The 22,174-nt window shown below is 37.0% G+C and overlaps 1 protein-coding gene across 3 annotated transcripts in view; it reads right to left on the bottom strand.

The window, feature by feature from the left end:
* Window positions 1-22,174, bottom strand: part of CAMK4 (calcium/calmodulin dependent protein kinase IV) — a 265,094-nt gene that overhangs the window by 17,596 nt on the left and 225,324 nt on the right. For all 3 annotated transcript variants that reach the window (XM_032274634.1, XM_032274643.1, XM_032274650.1), the window contains one exon: window positions 21,481-21,555. In XM_032274634.1, coding sequence (XP_032130525.1) covers window positions 21,481-21,555 — 75 coding nt within the window. The remainder of the gene's footprint in view (window positions 1-21,480; window positions 21,556-22,174) is intronic.

Below are 22,174 nucleotides of genomic sequence, written 5' to 3' on the forward strand. Positions count from 1 at the left end.
ATGAAGCCCACAGTGGCAGACCATCCACATCAATTTTTGAGAAAAAAATTAATCTTGCTCATGGCCTAATTGAAGAGGACTGGCAACAACAGAAACAATAGCCAACACCACAAACATCTCAGTGAGTTCAGCTTATGTGATTCTGATGGAAAAAAATGAAGTTGAGAAAAGTTTCCACTCGATGGGTGACAATACCCTTGCACCTGTATCAGATGCAGACACAAATACAGCTTTCAATTGAAATTTTAAACAAGTGGGAGTGAAATCCTGAACTGCTTCTTCAAAGAATTATGAGAGATAAAACATGGCTTTACCAGTACAATCCTGAAGAAAAGGCACAATCAAAGCAATGGCTACCAGGAGGTGAAAATGGTCCAGTCTAAGCAAAAGCAAATTGGTAAAGAGTAAGGGTCATGGCAATGGTTTTTTTTTTTTTTTGATGCTCAAGGCATTTTGCCTGTTGACTTTCTGGATAGCCAAAGAAAAATAACATGTGTTTAATATGAGATTGTTTTGAGAAAGTTAGCCAAAGCTGTAGCAGAAAAATTCCCAGGAAACCTTCACCAGAGATTCCTTCTCTTCCACAAAAATGCTCATGTTCATTGCTCTTATCAAACAAGGACCATTTTGTGAGACTTTTAATGGAAAATCATCAGGCATCTACCTTACAGTACTAACTTGGTTCCTTCTGACTTTTTTTGTTTCCTTATCTTAAAATCTCTATAAGGAACATTTACTCTTTTTCAGTTAATAATGTAAAAAAGACTGCACTGACATGGCTAAGTTCCCATGATCCTCAGTTCTCTAGGGATAGACTAACTGGCTGGTGTTATCTTGACCTCGATGCAGCTTATGTTAAGAAATGAAGTTATTATTTTTTCATCACTTTTCACCATTTTCTGACAAACTTTTTAAAGTGACCGCTATATGAGATAAAGAGCCTGTATGCTGAGATGAAGGTGTGCATTCTAGCACTTTACACAGCAATTCAGCAGGATGCAACCTTTACAGAACTGTATCTGCAGCCAAAAAGTTTTTTAAATCTACAGGTGAATTAATCCTAGAAAAATTTTCTTTTAAGGTTTAATTTAACAAATTAAGAAACATGCATGGCTGGTACCAACTACTGTCATTCACTCTGTCAGGTTAGCTTTCATTCTCTGGGGCAATCTGTACCCTGCAGAAATTGTCTTTAAGCCCAACCACACTGACAGTGAACTTTCACTTGTAAAGGGGAACTCGGATTATGCTGCCATTGCAGGAGGGCTGCTACTGCCTATTTTTTCTCTGAGAACTATTCCAGCCAAGGAGCTGAATGCATGGATATTGAATATGCATATTCAACATGCATTAGTCCTTTTCCACTCAGGTTTTCACATTGGTGAATCTTATCTGGTCTGAAATGCTATCAAGCCCCACACTGACATTTAAACATAAATACAGAAATATATTGGGAGAGTCTTTTACATTTTCTGGATCTTGGTTTTTTACCTCTAAAATGTAAATGAATCACAATAGCTGATTTCCAAGTTAACTTTGAGTTTTAACCTGCTACCCATTATATTATTAGTAAAGAATGTGTTACTGACCATTCAACAAGAAGAGAGAACAAGAACAACCATTCTAACCCGCAGACCTGTTGCATTTCTCATTTCTTCTGCTACAAGAGCTACTGTTTATCTGTGGGTACTCATCCTATTGGCTCTAGTGCAATCAATGCTCCCACCCTGTGTAGGCCAGAGACACATACTGGCAAGGGTCAGGTGTTTTCTCTAACCATTGTTTATAACTCCCAGCCAAAGAACTCTAAGGAAAATGAACAGTGTGCTACAAACTGCTTTTTGTATCCACTTTATAGGGAGTCTGAGTTTCAAACGTAACACGGCAAGTTCTGATCTCCTATCACAGCATTAGGTGGAACCTTATGCTCCAAAGGCAATTTATTTTTTTGTGAAACATTGTACTGCAATGAGAGTAAACTTGTTATGTAAAAAGCTAAACTTCACAAAGTGCAGAAAACAGACAAGTATAGTAAAAAATATTTTTGCCCTCCAAAATAAATTTCTCCTAAAAATAATTACCTTAAAAAAAAACTTATCTTTAAAATCATAAACAAATGGAGTGAAACAAAGTCAAAACATCTAGACACAATTATATGTAATTTTCAATAACCTCTAAATATATATATATTTTTGAGACAGGGTTTCACTTTTATTGCCCAGACTAGAGTGCAGGTGAATTATTCCTAGAAAAAATTTCTAGGAATTTTTTTCCTAGAAAATCTTGGTTCACTGCAACCTCTGCCTCCCAGGTTCAAGTGATTCTTGTGCCTCCACCTCTTGAGTAGCTGGGATTACAGGTGCCCACCACCATGTCCAGCTAATTTTTGTATTTTTAGTAAAGATGGGGTTTCACCATGTTGGCCAGGTTGGTCTCAAACTCATGACCTCAGGGGATCCACCTGCCTTGACCTCCCAAAGTGCTGAAATTATAGGCATGAGCCACTGTGCCCAGTCCAAATATTTTAAATTAGTAGTTAATATAGCATTGATTTTGTTCAGAACCAGCAGACCACACTCTAGTAATCTTATTATGTACTTTCCAAGAGCCAGAAGTTTTTTTTATAAGAAAGTTCAGACTCTGGCACCCTAGCTTCAAGTCTCTTAAGTATCAACCTAAGTATCAAATGTCCTTGAAGGTAATTCTACTAATTTGTGATCTCCTTAGGGTGAGAAAGTTGTCTACTTTCAATTTAGTTTTTTTAAAAAAGGCATCAATTAGTATATCCTTTAATGGTATAAGCACTCTGGCTGTCCTTCATATTGTTTCTCACCTCATTATCAAAACAAACAAAACAGAAGAAGAAAATCATTTTAAGACATAAAACAGCTTTCTTAATAGTTTTCTTTTTATTTTTACTTCAGTAACGTTGGGAGAATAGGAGGCGTTTGGTCACATGGAAAGCTTCTTTAGTATTTCCGAGATTTTGGTGCACCCATTACCCAAGCATTGTACACTCTACCCAATGTGTAGTCTTTTATCCCTCACCCCCCATCCCACTCTTTTCCCTGAATCCCCAAAGCCCATTTGTATCATTCTTATGCCTTTGCATCCTCATAGCTTAGCTCTCACTTATGAGGGAAAACATACGATGTTTGTTTTTCCATTCCTGAGTTACTTCACTTTGAATAATGGTCTCCAATTCCATCCAGTTTGCTGCAAATGTCATTATGTCACTCCATTTTATAGCTGAGTAGTATTCCATTGTGTGTATGTGTGTGTGTGTGTGTGTGTGTATCACTTTTTTTTTTTTTTTTTTTTTTTTTTTTACTAACTCATTGATTGATGGGCATTTGGGCAAGTTTCTTTTCATATAACTTCTTTTCTTCTGAGTAGATATCCAGTAGTGGGACTGTTGGATCAAATGGTAGTTCTACTTTTAGTTTTTTAAGGAATCTCCACACTGTTTTCCATATTGGTTGTACCAGTTTACATTCCCACCAACAGTGTAAAAGTGTTTCCTTTTCACAACATCCACACCAACATGTATTATTTTTTGATTTTTTGATCATGACCATTCTTGCAGGAGTAAGGTGGTACTGCATTGTGATTTTGATTTGGCAATTCCCAAATCATTAGTGATGTTGGGCTTTTTTTTTTTTTTTTTTAATGTTGGTTAGCCATTTGTATATCTTCTTTTGAGAATTGTCCATTCATGTCCTTACCCCATTATTTGATGGGATTTTTTTTTCTTGCTGATTTGTATGAGTTCCTTGTAGATTCTGGGTATTAGTCCTTTGTCAGATGTATAGATTGTGAAGATTTTCTCTCACTCTGTAGGTTATCTGTTACTCTGCTGAATGTTTCTTTTGCTGTGCAGCAGCATGTTAGTTTGATTAATTCTATCTTTGTTTTTATTGCATTTGCTTTTATGTTCTTGGTCATGAAGTCTGCCTAAGCCAATTTATGGGAGGGTTTTTCTGACTTATCTCCTAGAATTTTTATGGTTTTAGGTCTTAGCTTTAAGTCCTTGTTCCATCTTGAGTTGATTTTTGTAGAAGGTGAGGAATGAGGATCCTGTTTCATTATTTTACATGTGGCTTGCCAATTATCCCATCACCATTTGTTGTATAGGGTATCCTTTCCCCACTTTGTTTTTGCCTGCTTTGTTGAGGATCAGTGGGTGTAAGTATTTGGCTTTATTTCTAGGTTCTCTATTCTGTTCCATTGAGATATGTGCCTATTTTTATACCAGTACCATGTTGTTTTGGTGACTATGGCCTTATAGTATAGTTTAAAGTCAGGTAAGGTGATGCCTCCAGATTTGTTTTTTTTTTTTTTTTTTGCTTAGTCTTGCTTTGGCTATGCGGGCTCTTTTGTGTTTCCATATGAATAAAAAAGTTTTTTCTAAATCTGTGATGAATGATGGTGGTATTTTGATGGGAATTGCATTGAATTTGTAGATTGCTTCAGCGGTATGGTCATTTTCACAATATTGATGCTATTCATCCATAAGCATGGGACATGTTTCCATTTGTTTGTGCCATCTATGATTTGCTTCAGCAGTGTTTTGTAGTATTCCTTGTAGAGGTCTTTCACATCCTTGGTTAGGTAGGTTCCTAAGTACCTTAATCTTCTGTAGCTATTGTAAAAGGGGTTGAGTGTTTTGTTTTTTTTTATTCTCACCTTGGTTGCTGTTGGTGTATAGCACAGCTACTAACTTCTGTACATTAATTTTGTATCCTGAAACTTTGATGAATTCATTTATCAGATCTAGGAGCTTTTGGCAGGAGTCTTTAGGGTTTTGTAGGTATACAATGATATCATCAGCAAACTGACAGTGTGACTTCCTCATTACTGATTTGGATGCCCTTCATTTCTTTCTCTTGTCTGATTGCTCTGGCTAGGACTTCGAGTACTATGTTGAATAAAAGTGATGAGAATGGACATCCTTGTCTTGGTCCAGTTCTCAGGGGGAATGGTTTCACTTTTCCCCATTCAGTATTATGCTGGCTTTGAGTTTGTCATAAATAGCTCTTATTATATTAAGGTACAATCCTTCTATGCTGATTTTGCTGAGGGTTTTAATCATAAAGGGATGCTGCACTTTGTCAAACACTTTTTCTTAAGTCTATTGAGATAATCATGTGATTTTTGTTTTTAATTCTGTTAAAAAGACTCCTGTTAATTTTTTGATATTACCCAGTAGATACATGTGGTATATCACATTTATTGACTTGCATATGTTAAACCATCCCTACATCCCTGGTATGAAATCCACTTGTTCATGACAGATTATCTTTTTGATATGCTGTTGGATTTGGTTAGCTGGTATTTTGTGAAGGATTTTTGCATCTATATTCATCAGGGATATTGATCCTTAGTTTTCTTTTTGGTTATGTCTTTTCCTGGTTTTGGTATTAGGGTGATACTGGCTTCATAGAATGATTTAGAGAGGATTTCCTGTTTCTCTATCTTTTGGAATACTGCCAATAGGATTAGTCCCAATTCTTCTTTGAATGTTTGATAGAATTCAGCTGCGACTCCATCTGGTGTTGGACTTTTTTTGTTGGTAACTTCTAAAATTAACATTTCAATCTTGCTGCTTCTTATTGGTCTGTTCAGAGTTTTTGTTTCTTCCTGGTTTAATCTAAGAGGGTGGTATATTTCCAGGAATTTATCCATCTCCTCTAAGTTTTTAGTTTTTGCACTCTAAAGGTATTCCTAATAGCCTTGGATGATCTTTTGTTTTTCTGTGGTATTGGTAATAATATATTCCATTTTGTTTCTAATTGAGCTTATTTGGATCATCTCTTCTTTTCTTGGTTATTCTTGCTAATGGTCTACCTTTTTTTCTTATCATTTTAAAGAACCAGCTTTTTGTTTCATTTATCTTTCGTAATTTTTTTGGTTTGTTTCAATTTCATTTAGTTCTGCTTTGATCGTAGCTATTTCTTTTCTTCTGCTGGGTTGGGCTGGGTTTGTTCTTGTTTCTCTAGTTCCTTGAGGTTTGACCTTAAATTGTCTATTTGTGCTTTTTCAGACTTTTTGATGTAGGCATATAAAGGTATGAATTTTTCTCTTAGCACTGCCTTAAGTGAAACCCAGACTGATCCTTTGGCAACACAACCATTAGTAGGTCAGGGAGAAGAAAAGGAACATTTATTATTTACAGAACTTCAAATAGTAGAGGAAGCTCCAGAGGGTAGAACTGGGAATTGTGAATGGATATTGCAAGACACAGATTTCTGACTCAATATACAAAACAATATTCTAACAACTAAAGCTGTCAGCAGCAGGGGCTATCTCCCTGGTTTGGGAGTGTTCACAAAAGCTGATTGACTCATCTCTCAGGATCCAAGGCTATGAGCAAGGGAAGAGAAGGAAGACTCCTGTTAATTTTTTGATATTACCCAGTAAATATACAGTGTGTGGTATTAAATAATACCACCAGAAAACTGTTTATATATTCTATATATGTAAACGAAGTTGAGGATTATGGCAAACACTTACTTAAATCAAAGTTAACCAAATATATTTTGGCTTGAAATGGCTGATAAAATAGAAGTCACCAATACCCTCTCCTGACTTCTCATGTTCTTTTTGAGTTTAGAGACAGCCTTTTAATGTAACAGTAACCCTTAACTTCTGGGTCTCCACACCATAAATCACTTTCAGTGTCCACTTCTATAGAAGACACAGCTCTTAAGATTATTTCCATTGTCTTGACTTTAGATAACCTGATGACTATGTGCCTGGATGTTGATCTTTATGTGATAAATTCCCCAGGTGTTCTTTGAGCTTCCTGTACTTACTTGAACCTCTAGATCTCTAGCAAGGCCAGAGAAATGTTTATCAATTATTCCCACAAATATATTTTCCTGACTTTTAGATTTTTCTTCTTCCTCAGGGACACCCATTATTTTTAGGTTTGTTCATTTAGCATAATCCCAAACCTCTTGGAGACTGTTTTCATTTTTTAAAATTCTTTTGTCTTTATTGAATTGGGTTAATTCAAAAACTTTATCTTCGAGCTCAGAAGTTCTTTATTCTGCTTGTTCAGTCTATTGCTGAAACTTTCCAGTGCATTTTGCATTTCTCTAAGTGTGTCATTCATTTCCAGAAGTTATGAATGTTTTTTTACTCATGCTATTTCCCTAAAGATTTTTCCCCTCATATCTCATATCATTTTTTAAAATTTTCATTAAATTGGACTTCACCTTTCTCTGGTCCCTCCTTGATTAGGTTGACGATCAACCTTCTGATTTTTTTTTTTCTTCTGGCAATTCAGGGATTTCTTTTGGTTTGGATCCATTGCTGGTGAGTTAATGTTATCTTTCCAGGGTGTGAAAGAATCTTGTTTTGTCATATTACCAGAATTATTCTTCTGGTTCCTTCTCATTTGGGTAGGCTACGTCAGAGGGTAGATCTGGGGCTAAAAGGCTGCTGTTCGGATTCTTTCATCCCACAAGGCATTCCCTCAATGCTGTGCTCTCCTCCTATCTCTAGGGATGTGGCTTCCTGAGAGCCAAACTGCAATGCTTGTTATTTCTCTTCTGGATCCAGCCAGTCAGTGGAGCTACTGGGGTCTGGGCTGGTACTTGGGACCTGTGTCTGCCCAGAGTCCTGTGATGTAAACTGTCTTCAGATCTCTCAGCCATGTATAGCAGCACCTGCTCCGGTGGAGGTGGCAGGAAAGTGAAATGGACTCTTTGAGGGTCCTTAGTTGTAGATTTGTTTATTGCAGTAGTTTTGTATTGGTTTGCCTCCTGCCAGGAGGTGGCACTTTCAAGAGCAGGATTAGGTGATAGATAGGGCCCTAGAGTCCCAAGAGGTTATATCCTTTGTCTTCAGAGTTTTTCGGCTGTCTCCTGAGGCCTGCAGGAACAACCTGCTTCCTACACAAGGTCTGTGAATTCTCTCCCATTTGTATATCTTCTTTTGACCATTGTCTATTCACGCCCTTTGCCTAGCTTTTTTTTTTTCTTGCTGATTTGTAAAACAGTTTTTTAAAACATATTTAAAATACTTAGAATCATCGTCTTTTCTGAATTAGTAGATAATCATTTATTTATTTTTTCTGGCTGTATTCCAAGTGAATCCAAGCTGTCTGCCACCTCCTAAATTGTCTTATCAATTCATGTTATTGCTCATAAAACACTAAATGATGCAGCACTCTGATAAAATCTCATATTCCAATCTCCAATGCAGAATAATTCTGGTAAGGGGTCTTAGAATTCCCAAAATGTCAGACTTCTTTTTTTAAAAAAAGCAAATTTAACTAAATATAAAAAATTATACAAAAATTCAAACCTTATATATTCATTAACATACCATCTAGGCTAAAGAGTGATTTTTTTTTTTAAATAAGGTGATGGCACCATTGAAACATTTAGAGATTGAGTGTTCCTCTAGAGATTGGGATCAGAATTTTATTTTATCAAATAAAATCATTGTAACTAGTTTTGGAAATGATCCCAAAATAGAAAGCATCAGATATGGTCTAGGGGTCACTTATAGGTGGTAAATCTGCCTTCTTTCCTTAAATCTCCAGGAGAGAAGTTAAGGGATGATTTTGGTCATTGACTGTACTTTCATTTTGTCGATGCCCTAGATGAACTTTATGATTCCTTCTTACTTACTGAGTTAAAACTACAGAGTGGCATTCTTCATCAGAAAACCTTTCAAACTATAAGTAACTCTTCGGAAAAATTTGAGGGAGACTAAGGTGAATGAAATCAACAGGTTCATTCATTCACTCATTAAAGAAATCATCAAATACTTATTAAGAACCTGCTGTGTGATAGGCCAACTATACTTGGGGGTGCTAGGGGAATAATGGTGGGGTTAAAGATAACAAGTCACTGACATCTAGGAGCTTACAGGTGGGTGGGGGGTGTAGACGTTAATCAAAAACATCAAAGGAAGAAATGCAAAGTGATAACTGGAAGGGCTTGGTGGGAGAATGCCTTGTCTTTAATAGGGAGTTGGCCTGGTCACAGAGGTCAAGGAATGTGACTGAAGCAAGCAAGTTTGAACTGAGATGTGGAGGATCTAGGGAAGTTAATTAGGCAAAGGGGGAAGAGGCTGAGGAAAAAGGGAGAAGAGAGTTCCAAGTAGAAAAAGAAGATATGCAAAGACCTTGTGGCAGGAAGGAGCAACGGGCACTGGAGGAACTGAAAGAAGCCAGCATGGCTGGAGCACGGCTCAGGTATCCAGCCATGCCTACGTGTGATGAGCAGCGCCTGTGAGGCAGGTAGAGGCCAGGCTGCAGATCCAGTCAGTCAGGGGTCTTGTTTGTTTCAAAATTCTCTTCATTCTTTCTTTTTTAGCAATTCAAAACATGGTAAAAAAAAATCTATTTGCATTTGCATCTGAAAGTCTGAATCTGACTTTCCAGAATTATTCTCCATATTAGAGTTAGGGGAAAACAATGGGATTTTTTTTTTTTTTTACTGTAGAGGTTTGTCTTTAATTCAGAGTTTTCTGGGAGCCATAAAAATCCACTGTATTTTGAGCCCGGCATCTAGAGTCTCTCTAAACTGTGCCTCTGGAAAGGAGGAGGGAGGAGAGAGAAGGGTGGAGCACACATGGGATTTATCTAGGGAGGTAGAAGAGCAGTGTTAGGAAATTCTCTGCCTCTCTCCTTTTCCTAGCTTGGCCTAGGAACCCAGAGGAGAAGAATGCACCTGGGCAGCTGCCTAAAGGCAGCGGCAGTGCCCACAGTTGTGCAGACTCCCCACTGGGTGCTTTTCTCAGCATCTGTACTTTGTGTGGTCTTTTGTTTAGCTGTCATCTACATTTGCTAAGAAAGGAGCACAACCTGTTTAAAACTTGGGGCAATTTTTGATTTGATAAGAAAGATAATGCCCCAGTTCAGGAGACTAAGTGCAGTGACGAAGGTGCAGATGAGACTGAAATACACCTGACACTTGCAGAGGGGGTTGCCTCTGGCTAGAAGCAGCCGTGTCCATTTACTACAGTGAGTCTCAGAACATTCTCAGTCCTATGTGTGTCATGCTCTGAAAGGTTGAGAAAGGCTGAGAAGGTATCTGCGGCTTCTGTCATTTTAGCTGTCTGTGACTGGAGAGTGGTGTAAGAAAAGATAAAGTTAGGTGTTTTGAAACACAAGTGATATACTTTATGTTCTAACTCACTCTTTCCTTTTTCCAGGGCTCTTGATTTTTCACACTGCAATTATCAGTCAATCTGACTCCCACTTCACGTTTTTCATTTAAGCTGTTAAAAAAAAAGTCTTCCTTACCAACAGAATTATATGATTTTCTCTTTGCATAAATCTTATAAATGAGTGAAAATAGTCTATTTATTTTCCTCAACTTATTTTTTATTTTTTAAATAATATCTTGAAGAGAAAATCAAATATTTGAGAACACCTAGTGATTTCAAAAAAGGAAAAAAAATACAACTTATTTTTATTGCCTGTGAAAATCTGCTTTTCTTTGAAATTCCATCAAGCCTTCCTATCTTGAAGTCACTGTCATTTTCTCCAACTCTGAATCAGACCAAGTCTCCCGGTCACTACAGAGTTGTGATGGATGCTGGTAAAGTAGTATTAACTGCTGAAAAGCTACCTTTCAATTTTTGTGAAATGAAGTAGAATAAAATAAATAAACCTATCTCATCCTAATATTGACATTAAATAAAAATCTCTTCAGTAGATGGAGGTGCAAACATAAAGTAGTGGAGGTGGAATTTAAAATGTCTCATGTGTTAAGTATGAAAAACATTATGAGGCAGGTGGATTTCCTGAGTTCAGGAGTTCAAGACTAGCCTGGGCAACACGGTGAAACACTGTCTGTACCAAAATACAAAAAATTAGCCAAGTGTGGTGGTGTGCGCCTGTAATCCTAGCTACTCGGGAGGCTGAGACAGGAGAATTGCTTGAACCCAGGAGGCAGAGGTGAGCCAAGATCGTGCCACTGCACTTCAGCATGGGTGACAGAGCAAAACTCTGTCTCCAAGAAAATAAATAAATAAATAAAATAAATAAATAAATAAAAACATTATGTTTTTCTCTAAAGGAGATATAAACCTTCTCACTGATGATTATCAATAATAATTCTTGCAAAACTTTTTATTTTTATTTTATGCATATCCTTTCTGTAATAACATTTTAAAGTGGAACATTCTGTAGGTGTTCTGGTCCAAAATAAGACATTTTAAGCAAGTCTTCTACCCACTTGCCATCAATCACCTCTTCCTTTTGACCTCTTTTCCTCCCATCATCCCACCCTCACATATGTAATAATAGAGTCAAATCCTCACAGGGCTGTGAATTCTCTGGCACAGTTGGTTCTGTTCTCGAAGTAGTGTCTTCTATAGAACTGGGCATTAAAAATGATTTGTGGTGTGGAGACCCAGAAGTTAAGGGTTACCATTACATTAAAAGACTGTCCCCAAACTCAAAAGAGAACATGAGAAGTCAGGAGAGGATACTGGAGACAATCTCTTGAGATTCGATTTTATCAGCCATCTCAAACCAAAATATATTTGGTTAACTTTGAGTTAAGTAAGTGGTTGCCATAATCCTCAACTTGGTTTACAGGTATAGAATATATAGAATATATATTTTCCGGTGATATTATTTAATATCACACACTATATAGCTACTGAGTGATATCAAAAAATTAACAGGAATCTTCTGTCTCTTCCCTTGCTGATAGCCTTGGATCCCAAGAGATGAGTCAATCAGCTTTTGTGAACACTCCCAAACCAAGGAGATAGCCCCTACTACTGCTGACAGCTTTAGTTGTTAGAATATTGTTTTGTATATTGAGCCAGAAATCTGTGTCTTGCATCATCCATTCACAATTCCTAATTCTGCCCTCTGGAGCTTCCTCTACTATTTGAAGTTCTGTAAATAGTAAATGTTCCTTTTTTTTCTCTCTGGCCTACTAATGGTGATGCTGCCGAAGGATCAGCCTGGGTTGTCTTACTTTTCTGTCTTGGGCATGCCTGATAGTCCCATGACTTGAAATACCATCTATATGCTGGTAACATCCACATTTATATCAGTAGCCAAGTTGACATGTGGACATATATTACTTTCTGCCCACATCACCTCCACTTGTATATCTAACAGGCATGTAGAAATTAACAAGCCCTAAGCCTGCTGTTCCAAACGTCTTCCCATCTCAGTAAAAGTTAACTCCATTCCTTCAGTTGTTAGTTATCCCCTCTCCTACCTACTATTTTCTTCCCTTGTCACTGCATTCCAATCAACCCACCAACCTTCTTAGTGGACCTTAAAGATACCTGGTGTGTTCTTGCCTCAGGTTTAGTGTGCCCCGTCCCCTTCACCTGGAACATTCTTTCCCTAGATATCCAAGTGGTTTGCTCTCTCTTTTCTTTCTCTCAAATTTTTGCTTACATATTTCATTCTAACACAAAGCCTTCCTTAATTACCCTGTTTAAATTATAACTCAGCCTCCTTTTTCAACTTTATATTACTTCATAGAAGTGATCACCTCTTTCTGTATAATGTACATATTTATTGTGGTCTTCTCCCACTAAAATGTACTACGGTATACTTAAGGAAGAGTTACTTTGGTCTGTTTTTTTCTGCTATATCTTTACAACATACAACAGTGTCTAGTGTATAGCAGAAGTGCAACAAAAATTTATTAAATGAGAAAAACCCTGACTGTTTTACACAACTAAAGTTCCATAGAAACCACTTTGTTTAGGGCGGCACCAAGCCAATATAAGCACCCCAAAGACGCACTTTTCTTCAGATTTCAAACTTCTAATACAGATTAAACTAAACTCATGCCCAATCTGTAGAGTCCCTTTCCTCTCTAAATCGAGAACAAGATTAGCTCTTGATGGCCTTGCCTCACCACCCTGTATCTGTCCCTATTTTTCCTTTACTTGGCACTATTCAACTGATACAGATGCTGAAAGCATGCCTGTCGCAGTTATATGATGGCTTGGTGACATGATCTCCTCAGGGAGAAAGAAGGGTTATGGACAGAAGGGGAGATGCATGTGGGGGACCCTTCTCACCTGGTTATCAGTCTCTGCCTCACTTCTTCTCCCCTTCCCTGATAGTCTCTTTCCCATTGCCCAAAAGCTACCCAAGAACCCTGGTGTGCAGCATACCAGATGGTCAAGTAGAAAGTTACAGTTGGTGCAATTCGAATTTTACCATGCATTTAATTAACTAGATATTTTAAAAGATCATTGTAAAAATGAATTTACCACTTTAGGTGTTTAATTAATTCTTGAGTGAGATCATCCTTTACTTGATTGGATTCTAGTATAATTTGATACTCTTGTTATTTCACTTAAGCTATTTATTCTTTGGGAAATGAACACAAACACTATGTGTTTTGTGAAACTATTCTAAAAGCTTCTATTTTAGGTTATGAAATGTATTCTTTTGTTTAAATTTTCCTACATTTTTCATATTAGTATATGTTCATGTTAGAGAAAATGTTTATTGGTTAACCCAACTTTCTGTTTTGTTGGGAGTTAAGCAGAGATCTCTTTTGTTCAAAATGTTAGCTGCTGAAAATTTCTTAAATTTTAGAGAGTGAATCTAATGGGTTATTTCTTTTAAAAGTTGCAATGTGGCAAGTGTGTGGAATTATCCTTGAAATCACGAAAGGGCACTAACGGAAGACAAGACTTGCTTAATTGTGCTGTGTAATCTTAGAAACTGTTCTGTGAATAGCATTTTAAGAAATACTTTCAATGGTAATATTCATATGACATGTTCAAATGTAGGGTCTGCTTGAATTCCCCTGATAAAGGCTGTCAGAGCACTGGGTCATCTCTGAGGAGCTCACTGACCTCCATAAAGAAATACAATGCAATGAACTCAGCACAAAAGTGGCACTGGCAGATCAGATGCTGGGACCAACTCAATGAACTTCAGCACATCTCCTGTTTCATTCAGTGTCTAATCACTGAGGAGACTTTGTCTTCCTGTAGTCATTAAAACTAAGAAACAAATCCCATCTTTTGTCCAATCATTTCCAATTTTGGAATAATAATTTTAAGTAGGTAAATATTAAGCTATACAAAAGGATACATTTTTCAGTGTAACTTCATACTTACTCAGTAGGAAGTGCCATACTTACCTAGTAAAAATACTAAAATTTCTCAAACTATTATCTGGAAAACCATTAGTCTTAAAAAAGATTATATTTACTTTCTCTATCATTTTTTAAAATGGATTATCCTTTTAAAACCACTCTGCATTATAAGGAACTGTAACATTCATATTTAGTAAGTTTAAAAATCTAAAAAAAACTATTTTAAAATGTCCATAAAACAATAAAGTTCAGAACTGTCAATGTCATTTAAATCTCAAGAGGAATTTTTTTTTAAATGAGTCTTTTTATTTCTAAACTAAAGAACTGTGCAAGAGATGCAGTAATTTCAAAGAACCTCAAACCAACTCCCCAGATATTAGGACTTACTGTTGTGAGGACAAAACGGAAAAATCACTGCATAATCAAAGGAATTGATACCTTTTCAATAGTAATAAGAAAACGATGAGGATGATGATACTCATAATTATTGTAATGACTTCAGTAATGCCTAACATTTATTGCATGTTTTCGATACCAGGTACTGTGCAAGAACTTCACATACATTATCTTATTTATTCTGTATAATAGCCCTATGAAATAAATGTTATTATTCCCATTGTATAGTTGAGGAGACTGAGATTTAGAGGGTTTCACTAACATATTCAAGATGAAGCCTGAAGTAGGAACAGCCATCTGACTTCCAAACCTAGTAAAGCATGAAAACATGAACAACAACAATATCACAAGAGCAACGACAACCAGCAATCTATGCCTGTGAGCAACAGGTAAACAGGGCCAAATATGGCCAGCCCATCCCTGCAGTTACATATATAATCTGCAGAGAAGGCAGACTGTGAAAGACACCTACCATGCCTTAGGGTAGATGAGCAATATATGTGTGATTTTAATACTGAACATCAGGTTGGTGACACTGGCTTTTTTAGCCCATCGCTATTTGCCGATCCTTTAGGAGGTGTCATTCAAGGGTAGTTTTATGGGCAGGAAGGCAAGGGAATCTCTCTTTTACCTGTCATTCCACACTTTCACCATGCCCTTCACATGCCAATAGCTAAAGTGCCATATTTAATCATCTCTTTATTTTACTACCTCCATTTATAATTACTGATAATTATGACAGAACTGGTTACCAAGCAGTGCAAGCTTTCAAGCCTGAATCAGTTATAGTATATATGAAATATATATATTCCTTCTATATGGAAACTCAGAATACTCTAGTAGAATATTATTATTCTACAATATTATTTGTAGAATTAGGCACCTGCAGACTGTAAGTACAGAGATTTTTGCATATGATAGGAGCTTATTCTTCAGTTGTTAGTAATTAGCCTTCATTTTGGTTTAAATAGAAGCACAACATATATTTGCCATTACTGAAGCCTGAAAATAGCAAAATACTACGCTTAGAGGCTTAGCACGTGGGACATTTTTATGTATTAATACTTCCTCTGAGTTATGCCAGTAGGGCTGTCTCAGAAAATAATGAGACCTTGGCAAGTGCCAAAAGAAAACAAACTCCTAACAGCTTGTAGGCTCTGAAAATAAAATTTGAATAAAGACAAGTACAAATATGAAACATGAGCATACATAAGCTCATGAATAAGTTAGATAACTGGTATTAGACATTTTTTTTTTACCTAACCCATTAACATATTGGTTTCGTTTCTACTCTAACAACTTGTCCTTCTTTTCTAGGATTGGCGTAGGTGGGTTTGAAACATCTACAGACTTCAAGTCTTAAATATCTAGACCAGTTAAAACATTTTGGCAGTTAATATTGTATAGTTACACTGCAGCACATTTATTAGGAGCTATGGCCTAATTGAATTTTTTTCTTTTTGTCTGTATGTGACCTACTTCTTTTATCAACCACAAGATATTGAGAATCCCTTCAAAGCTGAACTCTCCATGGGTTATTTTAGAACACTAGTCATTGATTTCATTTATCTGGACCACAAATTTTAATTTTCTGGCCTGGAGTTTGGTTTTGGCTGGGCACATTTCCCAGGAAATAATGAGTATTTGCTTAAACATGAAGCATCTGTGATTTTTCTTTTGCGATTCACTTATAGGAGAACCCTGTTATTAATAGCCCGGGGCAAAGGTTCTATGAAAGAGACAGAATGCGTGGCTTTTCCTTTTTTACTTCCTGAGAAATGACAGATGGCATAACATAAACACTCAGTCTCTTGAAAGATGTAATATGAAAAGGCTTTCATTAAAAGTAAAGAGTAGACACAGTGCACATAAGGACAATCGACTTTGGATATAATCATCCTAACAAGTAATGAAACAAGCTCACACTTCATCTCTGTCAATAATACGGGTGTCAGACACCTTTTCAAGTTAAATGCTGTATTGTAAATATTTTAAATTTTTCTTTATATATATTATGATGTTTTTGACATCTTAAAAAGCCTTTCTGGCTGCAGAGAACCTGCCTCTCGTGGGGCTTGTTAATTATGAAAGATAACAAAGCGCCCCAGCCTGGGGCATGCCTTTCACATACAGATTAACCAGTCCAGTGCCATACCTCCTCCATCTGATCTGTACACCTCAGGAGGGGATATTCCTCTGCCTTAATAATCCAGGACCAGGAGCCAGGCAACCCACATAAATTATTCAAACTAACCAATTCTAAACTGTTCACCTGCCTTGCCTTGCCTTTCCCAAGAAACTCCCCAAGAAGGCGGTGGCCTAAACCTTCCCTTCCTCCTGTCTTCTGCCACCTGACCACCCTAGTGTCTTTCTTGAGTGGCCCTAAGGGGCCTGCTGTGCCTCCTGTCTCTAGGACCTGTGAGTGTAACACACTTTTTTCTTTCTGAGCTTCTCCTCTGTCTCCTCTTGTGACCACATCTGATTGACCATACCAAAAAAAGAATACAAAACAGTCTCTGTGTAAAGTCATGCTTTCTATAGAATCATAATGCTTCTCACCAGTCTTGAGCTTGGGTCTCATTTCCAACTCTTTCTATAAATGGACAGTTTCCTCCCCACCTACTTATTCTCAAAAAGATACATGGCAAACTGATGATGGCATATCTCTGGGGTGAGGGAAGAAAGGGCTAGAACTGATTTTCAAAGGGAATTTTAGCTTTACCCATCAACAATCAAATTTTAGCATTACCTGTCAACAATCTAACTTTTGTAAGACAGATGAGACAAATATTCATAATTATGTTAAAATTTACATTTAATTCAAAACCCTAGGTGTTGCTTCTGCTCTAGGTTATCTATTTCCTGGGCCCTAATATTATGGTGATTTCTATTTTTCCCAAGTGTTTTCCAGTGTTTCCTATGTTACTACACACAAGTGTATCCTTAAAATCCTACCCTCCTCTTCTGCTCCTATTATGAGGTAATATTTTAGTTTATTTCCTTTGGGTCAAGAGTATGTATGAAGACACAAATATTTACTTATATACAATTTGAACCTTGCTCCAGTAAAGAAACAAGTTGAACTTATTTGTTTTTAACTTCTAAGACTGCCCCAGCCTATACAATACTAATTCCATTTCTATATTTTACAATTTAAAGCCAATAAAACACTTTTATTTTCCATCTCAATCCCCAAAATAGTTCACTAAGGTAAGCAGAATCTACCTCCCAACCTCCATGCCAGGCTTCCTTGCTGCTTTCACTTCTTTTTCTTATAATATGGTAAACTACTTTTTCCTGATAAGCCACTACCTATAATATAATTATCTTTGTCACTTTCAATGTCTTATTTCCCTCTTTCCTCATTATTTACAATCTAGGAGGGAAATGGATATCTGCAAGAGAAAATAATAATAGAAAATAGGCCTCCATTATAAGATGGCATTATTTGTATGAAGGGCCTGTTTACTAAAAGGACAATAGATTAAAATCGTATTTTTACAATTTTTAAATATTTTTAAAAAGTAAATAGTTGGATTTAGGAGTAGATGAAATATGTCATCTGCTGAAAAGCTAAGGAATGACATCAGCATGTGTGTAGATTTCTGACATTAGAGTGGTAGAAAAGAGCATTTACAATATCTAATTTGTCTGTTTTCTTTCTATCCCTTTCCCCTTTAAATCCATCTGTCACAATAAGTCATAATGTTATTATCAAGATATTTACAAAATAGATACTTGATTTTAAAATATTGCCTTGATTAAAAACCTTTGCTGGATCACCATTACTTATCAAGTCAAGTCTGAATCCCTTACCTGATGGTATAGATTCTTTAAACATATGGTCCATCTGACCTTTCCAAGTCCATTTGTGCCCTCTGTACCAAAAGCTGTGTTCTAGTCATACAAAGTTGACAAAGTGACAAATAGCACCTAAATTCATCAGATGCTGCCAATCCTCCATGACTTTGCTTTCCCTGTAACAGCTGACAAAGAATGCCCTGTGGGCACTTCTTTAATTGTTGAACTCTTACTCATTCTTCAGTGTCCAGCTCAAACGCTCCTTCTAAGACGTCTCCAGCCAAAATTAATGCTAACTCGTTAAAAGCAATATTATAAAATGCTTATATGGACAAGAAGACATAGAGAAGGGCACAGAAGAATGCACATGTTAATATTGAGTATAGTTATTTGGAGTTTTATTTCTTCCAATGACCAAGTAATAATTTTTCTTTTCCCTGAGACCAGGTTTCCTTTTATTGCCCAGGCTGGAGTGCAGTGGTAAAATCATAGCTCACTGCAGCCTCTAACTCCTGGGCTCAAGCAATCCTCCTGCCTCAGCCTCCTGAGTAACTAGGACAACAGGTACACGCCAACATGTCCAGCTATTTTTTTTTCCACTATGTTGACCAGGCTGGTCTTGAACTCTGATTCTCAAACAATCCTCTCATTTCAGCCTCCCAAAGTGCTAAGGTTATAGGCATGAGCCACTGCACTTGGCCAGATAATACTTTTGAATTTTAAAAAATTAAAATGAGCTGAACATGGTGGCTCATTCCTGTAATCCCAGCATTTTGGGAGGCCGAGGCTAGAAGATCACTTGAGGCCTGGAGTTCAAGACCAGCCTGGCCAACACAGCAAAACTCTGTCTCTACTAAGAATACAAAAAAAAAAAAAAAAAAAAAAAAGAAAAAAAAGAAAGAAAGAAAAAGAAAAAAAAGCTGGGCATAGTGGAATCCCAGCTACTCAGGAGGCTGAGGCATGAGAATCAGTTGAACCCAGGAGGTGAAGGTTGCAATGAGCCAAGATCTGTCTCAAAAACAAAAAAATTAAAATGAAGATTTAAAAATAAAAGCAATAATGGTTAAATATTTCAATGAATACAACAGTATTGATTCATGTATATTAATTTTTTACAGGAAAATTCTATGATTTTTAGGCCACTGGATACCTGGATTCTTATTCCTGAGCCACTAAAAACTAGATGTGGAATCTTGGGGAAGTCTAAGTCTCTGAATCCTAGTAAGATGAAAACGTTAATAAATGAACACTAAAAATCTATGGATTTAATCACATATATGCTTCAATGAATATATTACCATACTTCGCCAATCTCATTTTTATGATTTCAACAGTTGTTAAAAGGAGTTAGTTGTGTAGTAGTTCTTTGCCTATTTCTGGGGCAGGGGTGACCCCAAATATAAAGGCCATGGAAAACAAGACAGATAATTCAAAATATCACCCTTTTCCTATGTTTCCACAGTGGCTTTCAATACACACAACCACACAACACAATATTTCTTAAGATGCTATAATTTTTTGTTTGTATTTCTGGGTTCCTTCCTTCTTTTCTTCTCCCCTTCCTTTCCCTGCCTCCTTCCTTCCCTCCTCCCTCTCCCTCTCCCTCTCTCTCTCTCTCTCTCTCTCTCTCTCTCTCTCTCTCTCTCTCTCTCTTTTTGAAGGAGTTTCACCCCAGGTTGGAGTGTAATGGCATGATCTTGTTTCGCTGCAACCTCTGCCTCCCAGGTGCAAGCTAGTCTCCTGCCTCAGCCTCTTGAGTAGCTGGGATTACAGGTTCCTGCCACCTTGCTTGGCTAATTTTTGTATTTTTAGTAGAGACAGGTTTTCACCATGTTGGTCAGGCTGGTCCCAAACTCCTGACCTCAGGTGCTTCATCTGCCTCGGCCTCCCAAAGTGCTGGGATTACAGGCATGAACAAGTGCACCTGGCCACATGTCTGTTTTCCTGTAGTTTCTGAGCCCCTGGGATGGGAATAAGGGCAGGAAATGCATCTCCCTGATGCCATGCACTGGCTTCACTATATAGTAGGTGATTAATCATTCACTGAAGAGATCAACTGAAATAAAGGGCATTTGCGTAAAAATATTCTCTTTGTTTTTGTTTTTTGAGATGGAGTCTCACTCTGTCACCCAGGCTGGAGTGCAGTGGTGCACTCTCGGCTCACTGCAATCTCTGCCTTCCAGGTTCTAGCGATTCTCCTGCCTCAGCTTCCTGAGGAGCTAGGATTACAGGTGTGTGCCACCACGCCCAGCTAATTTTTGTATTTTTTTTTTTTAGTAGAGATGGAGTTTCACCATGTTGGCCAGGCTGGTCTTGAAAGCCTGACTTCAAGTGATCTACTCACCTCAGCCTCCCAAAGTGCTGGGATTATAGGCGTGTGCCACCATGCCTGGCCTGTGTAAAAATATTCTGATCTAAGAGAAAAGGATGACTAATCTTGTGATTGATAACTTGAACTCTTATCTTTTTTCTTTATAATTTAGATTAGAATTTTAATTGATCTGTGACATTCATTAATCACAACAATTTTAGGAAATCTTGTTAATTTTTATAAACTTTATTGGCTTTCAGGTTGTTGCCAAATTAATTAGACCATCAAGAAAAAAAGAGCAGGTTTTATGGTAGCATGGGTCAAAAGCTTTTGTTCTTTCTGACTGTGATGTCTTCAGCCCATTCTGGGAGATGAGGTGGGAAGATGTGAGGAGCTCAACATCTTCATAGTCCAACTGCAGACTGGAGAACTCTTGCAGAAAAATCTCACCTGAAGTCCTTGTCTTAGTGAGGCTAGGCCAGGCCATGAATGAGAACTAGGGACCATCCCATTCTCACTGTTGTCTTATATGCCCTCTGAATTAAACATACAGTCTCCACCCAAGGAAAAGCAAAGAAAAGTGACAAAGGGCTCATGGATTTAATTCCAACTCTAAACTACGGTGTTTCCTTGTCCTCTCCCCGTTGAGTCTTTCTACTGCACAGTGGGTCTATGAGTAGCCACTGGCTCAAAGGCATTCTAACAGCAGTGCCCTAAAACCAACCCTTGAACCTCTCATAGAAAACAAGAAGTGATTACAGTATAATTTATATATGCCTTCTTCCTAGAGACTCAAAACAAATTTTAAGCATTTATAAATAAAGATATTAAAAAATTTTAAAAATGAGATTGCTAAACAAAAATAGATTTCAAATAACAATGAAAGTAGAATATAATTATGAAAGAGCATACCGCAGTACCCTGGGGTTCCACATACTGTCTTCATGAGCACTTGATGTTCCACAATTTTAGAGAGTCCAAAATCAGCTAACAACACAAGAAAAACATTTAATGAAGCATGTCTTTTCTCAGTTTATATTAGATGACAGAATATTTCTGTTATTCAAAAATAGAACTAACTTATTTATTTGTTTGCTTTTGTATTTCATGGTGGGGTGAAGGTGGGTGGGAACAAGTCACCCAAGAAGCAGCTAAATAAATTAATTCAAGTGTCTCTTTAAATAGGAGAAAAGTATGACTTCCAAATTCATTTACAAATAAATCTGTATTTAATCTTTGATCTTCTGTATATTCCCAGGTTTCAGCAAATAAGCTATTTTTTCTTAAAGTAATAGCTGTAAATAGTAATATTTTGTCTAATGTTATTAATTCTGAAATTTATGTAACAGTAACTCTAAGGGGCAATACAGATTTAGCGATATAATACAGAATCTTTATCAACAGAGAGGAGAAAAAATAGACTTTCATCAGTGTTACAAGAATTACAGAAATATCAAAAGGTTTATTCGGCTTGAAAATAAATGTCATTCCCTAATGTATTTCACTTATAACAATTTACTCTCACATGAAGACTATACGACATTTTTGGTAAAAATCCTTTTTATTTATTTCTCAGAATATTACCTAGGTAAAATATTACCGAAAG

This window comes from Sapajus apella, unplaced genomic scaffold (assembly GCF_009761245.1).
Source record: "Sapajus apella isolate SASKATOON/1434 unplaced genomic scaffold, GSC_monkey_1.0 scaffold1, whole genome shotgun sequence".
Classification (NCBI taxonomy): domain Eukaryota; kingdom Metazoa; phylum Chordata; class Mammalia; order Primates; family Cebidae; genus Sapajus; species Sapajus apella.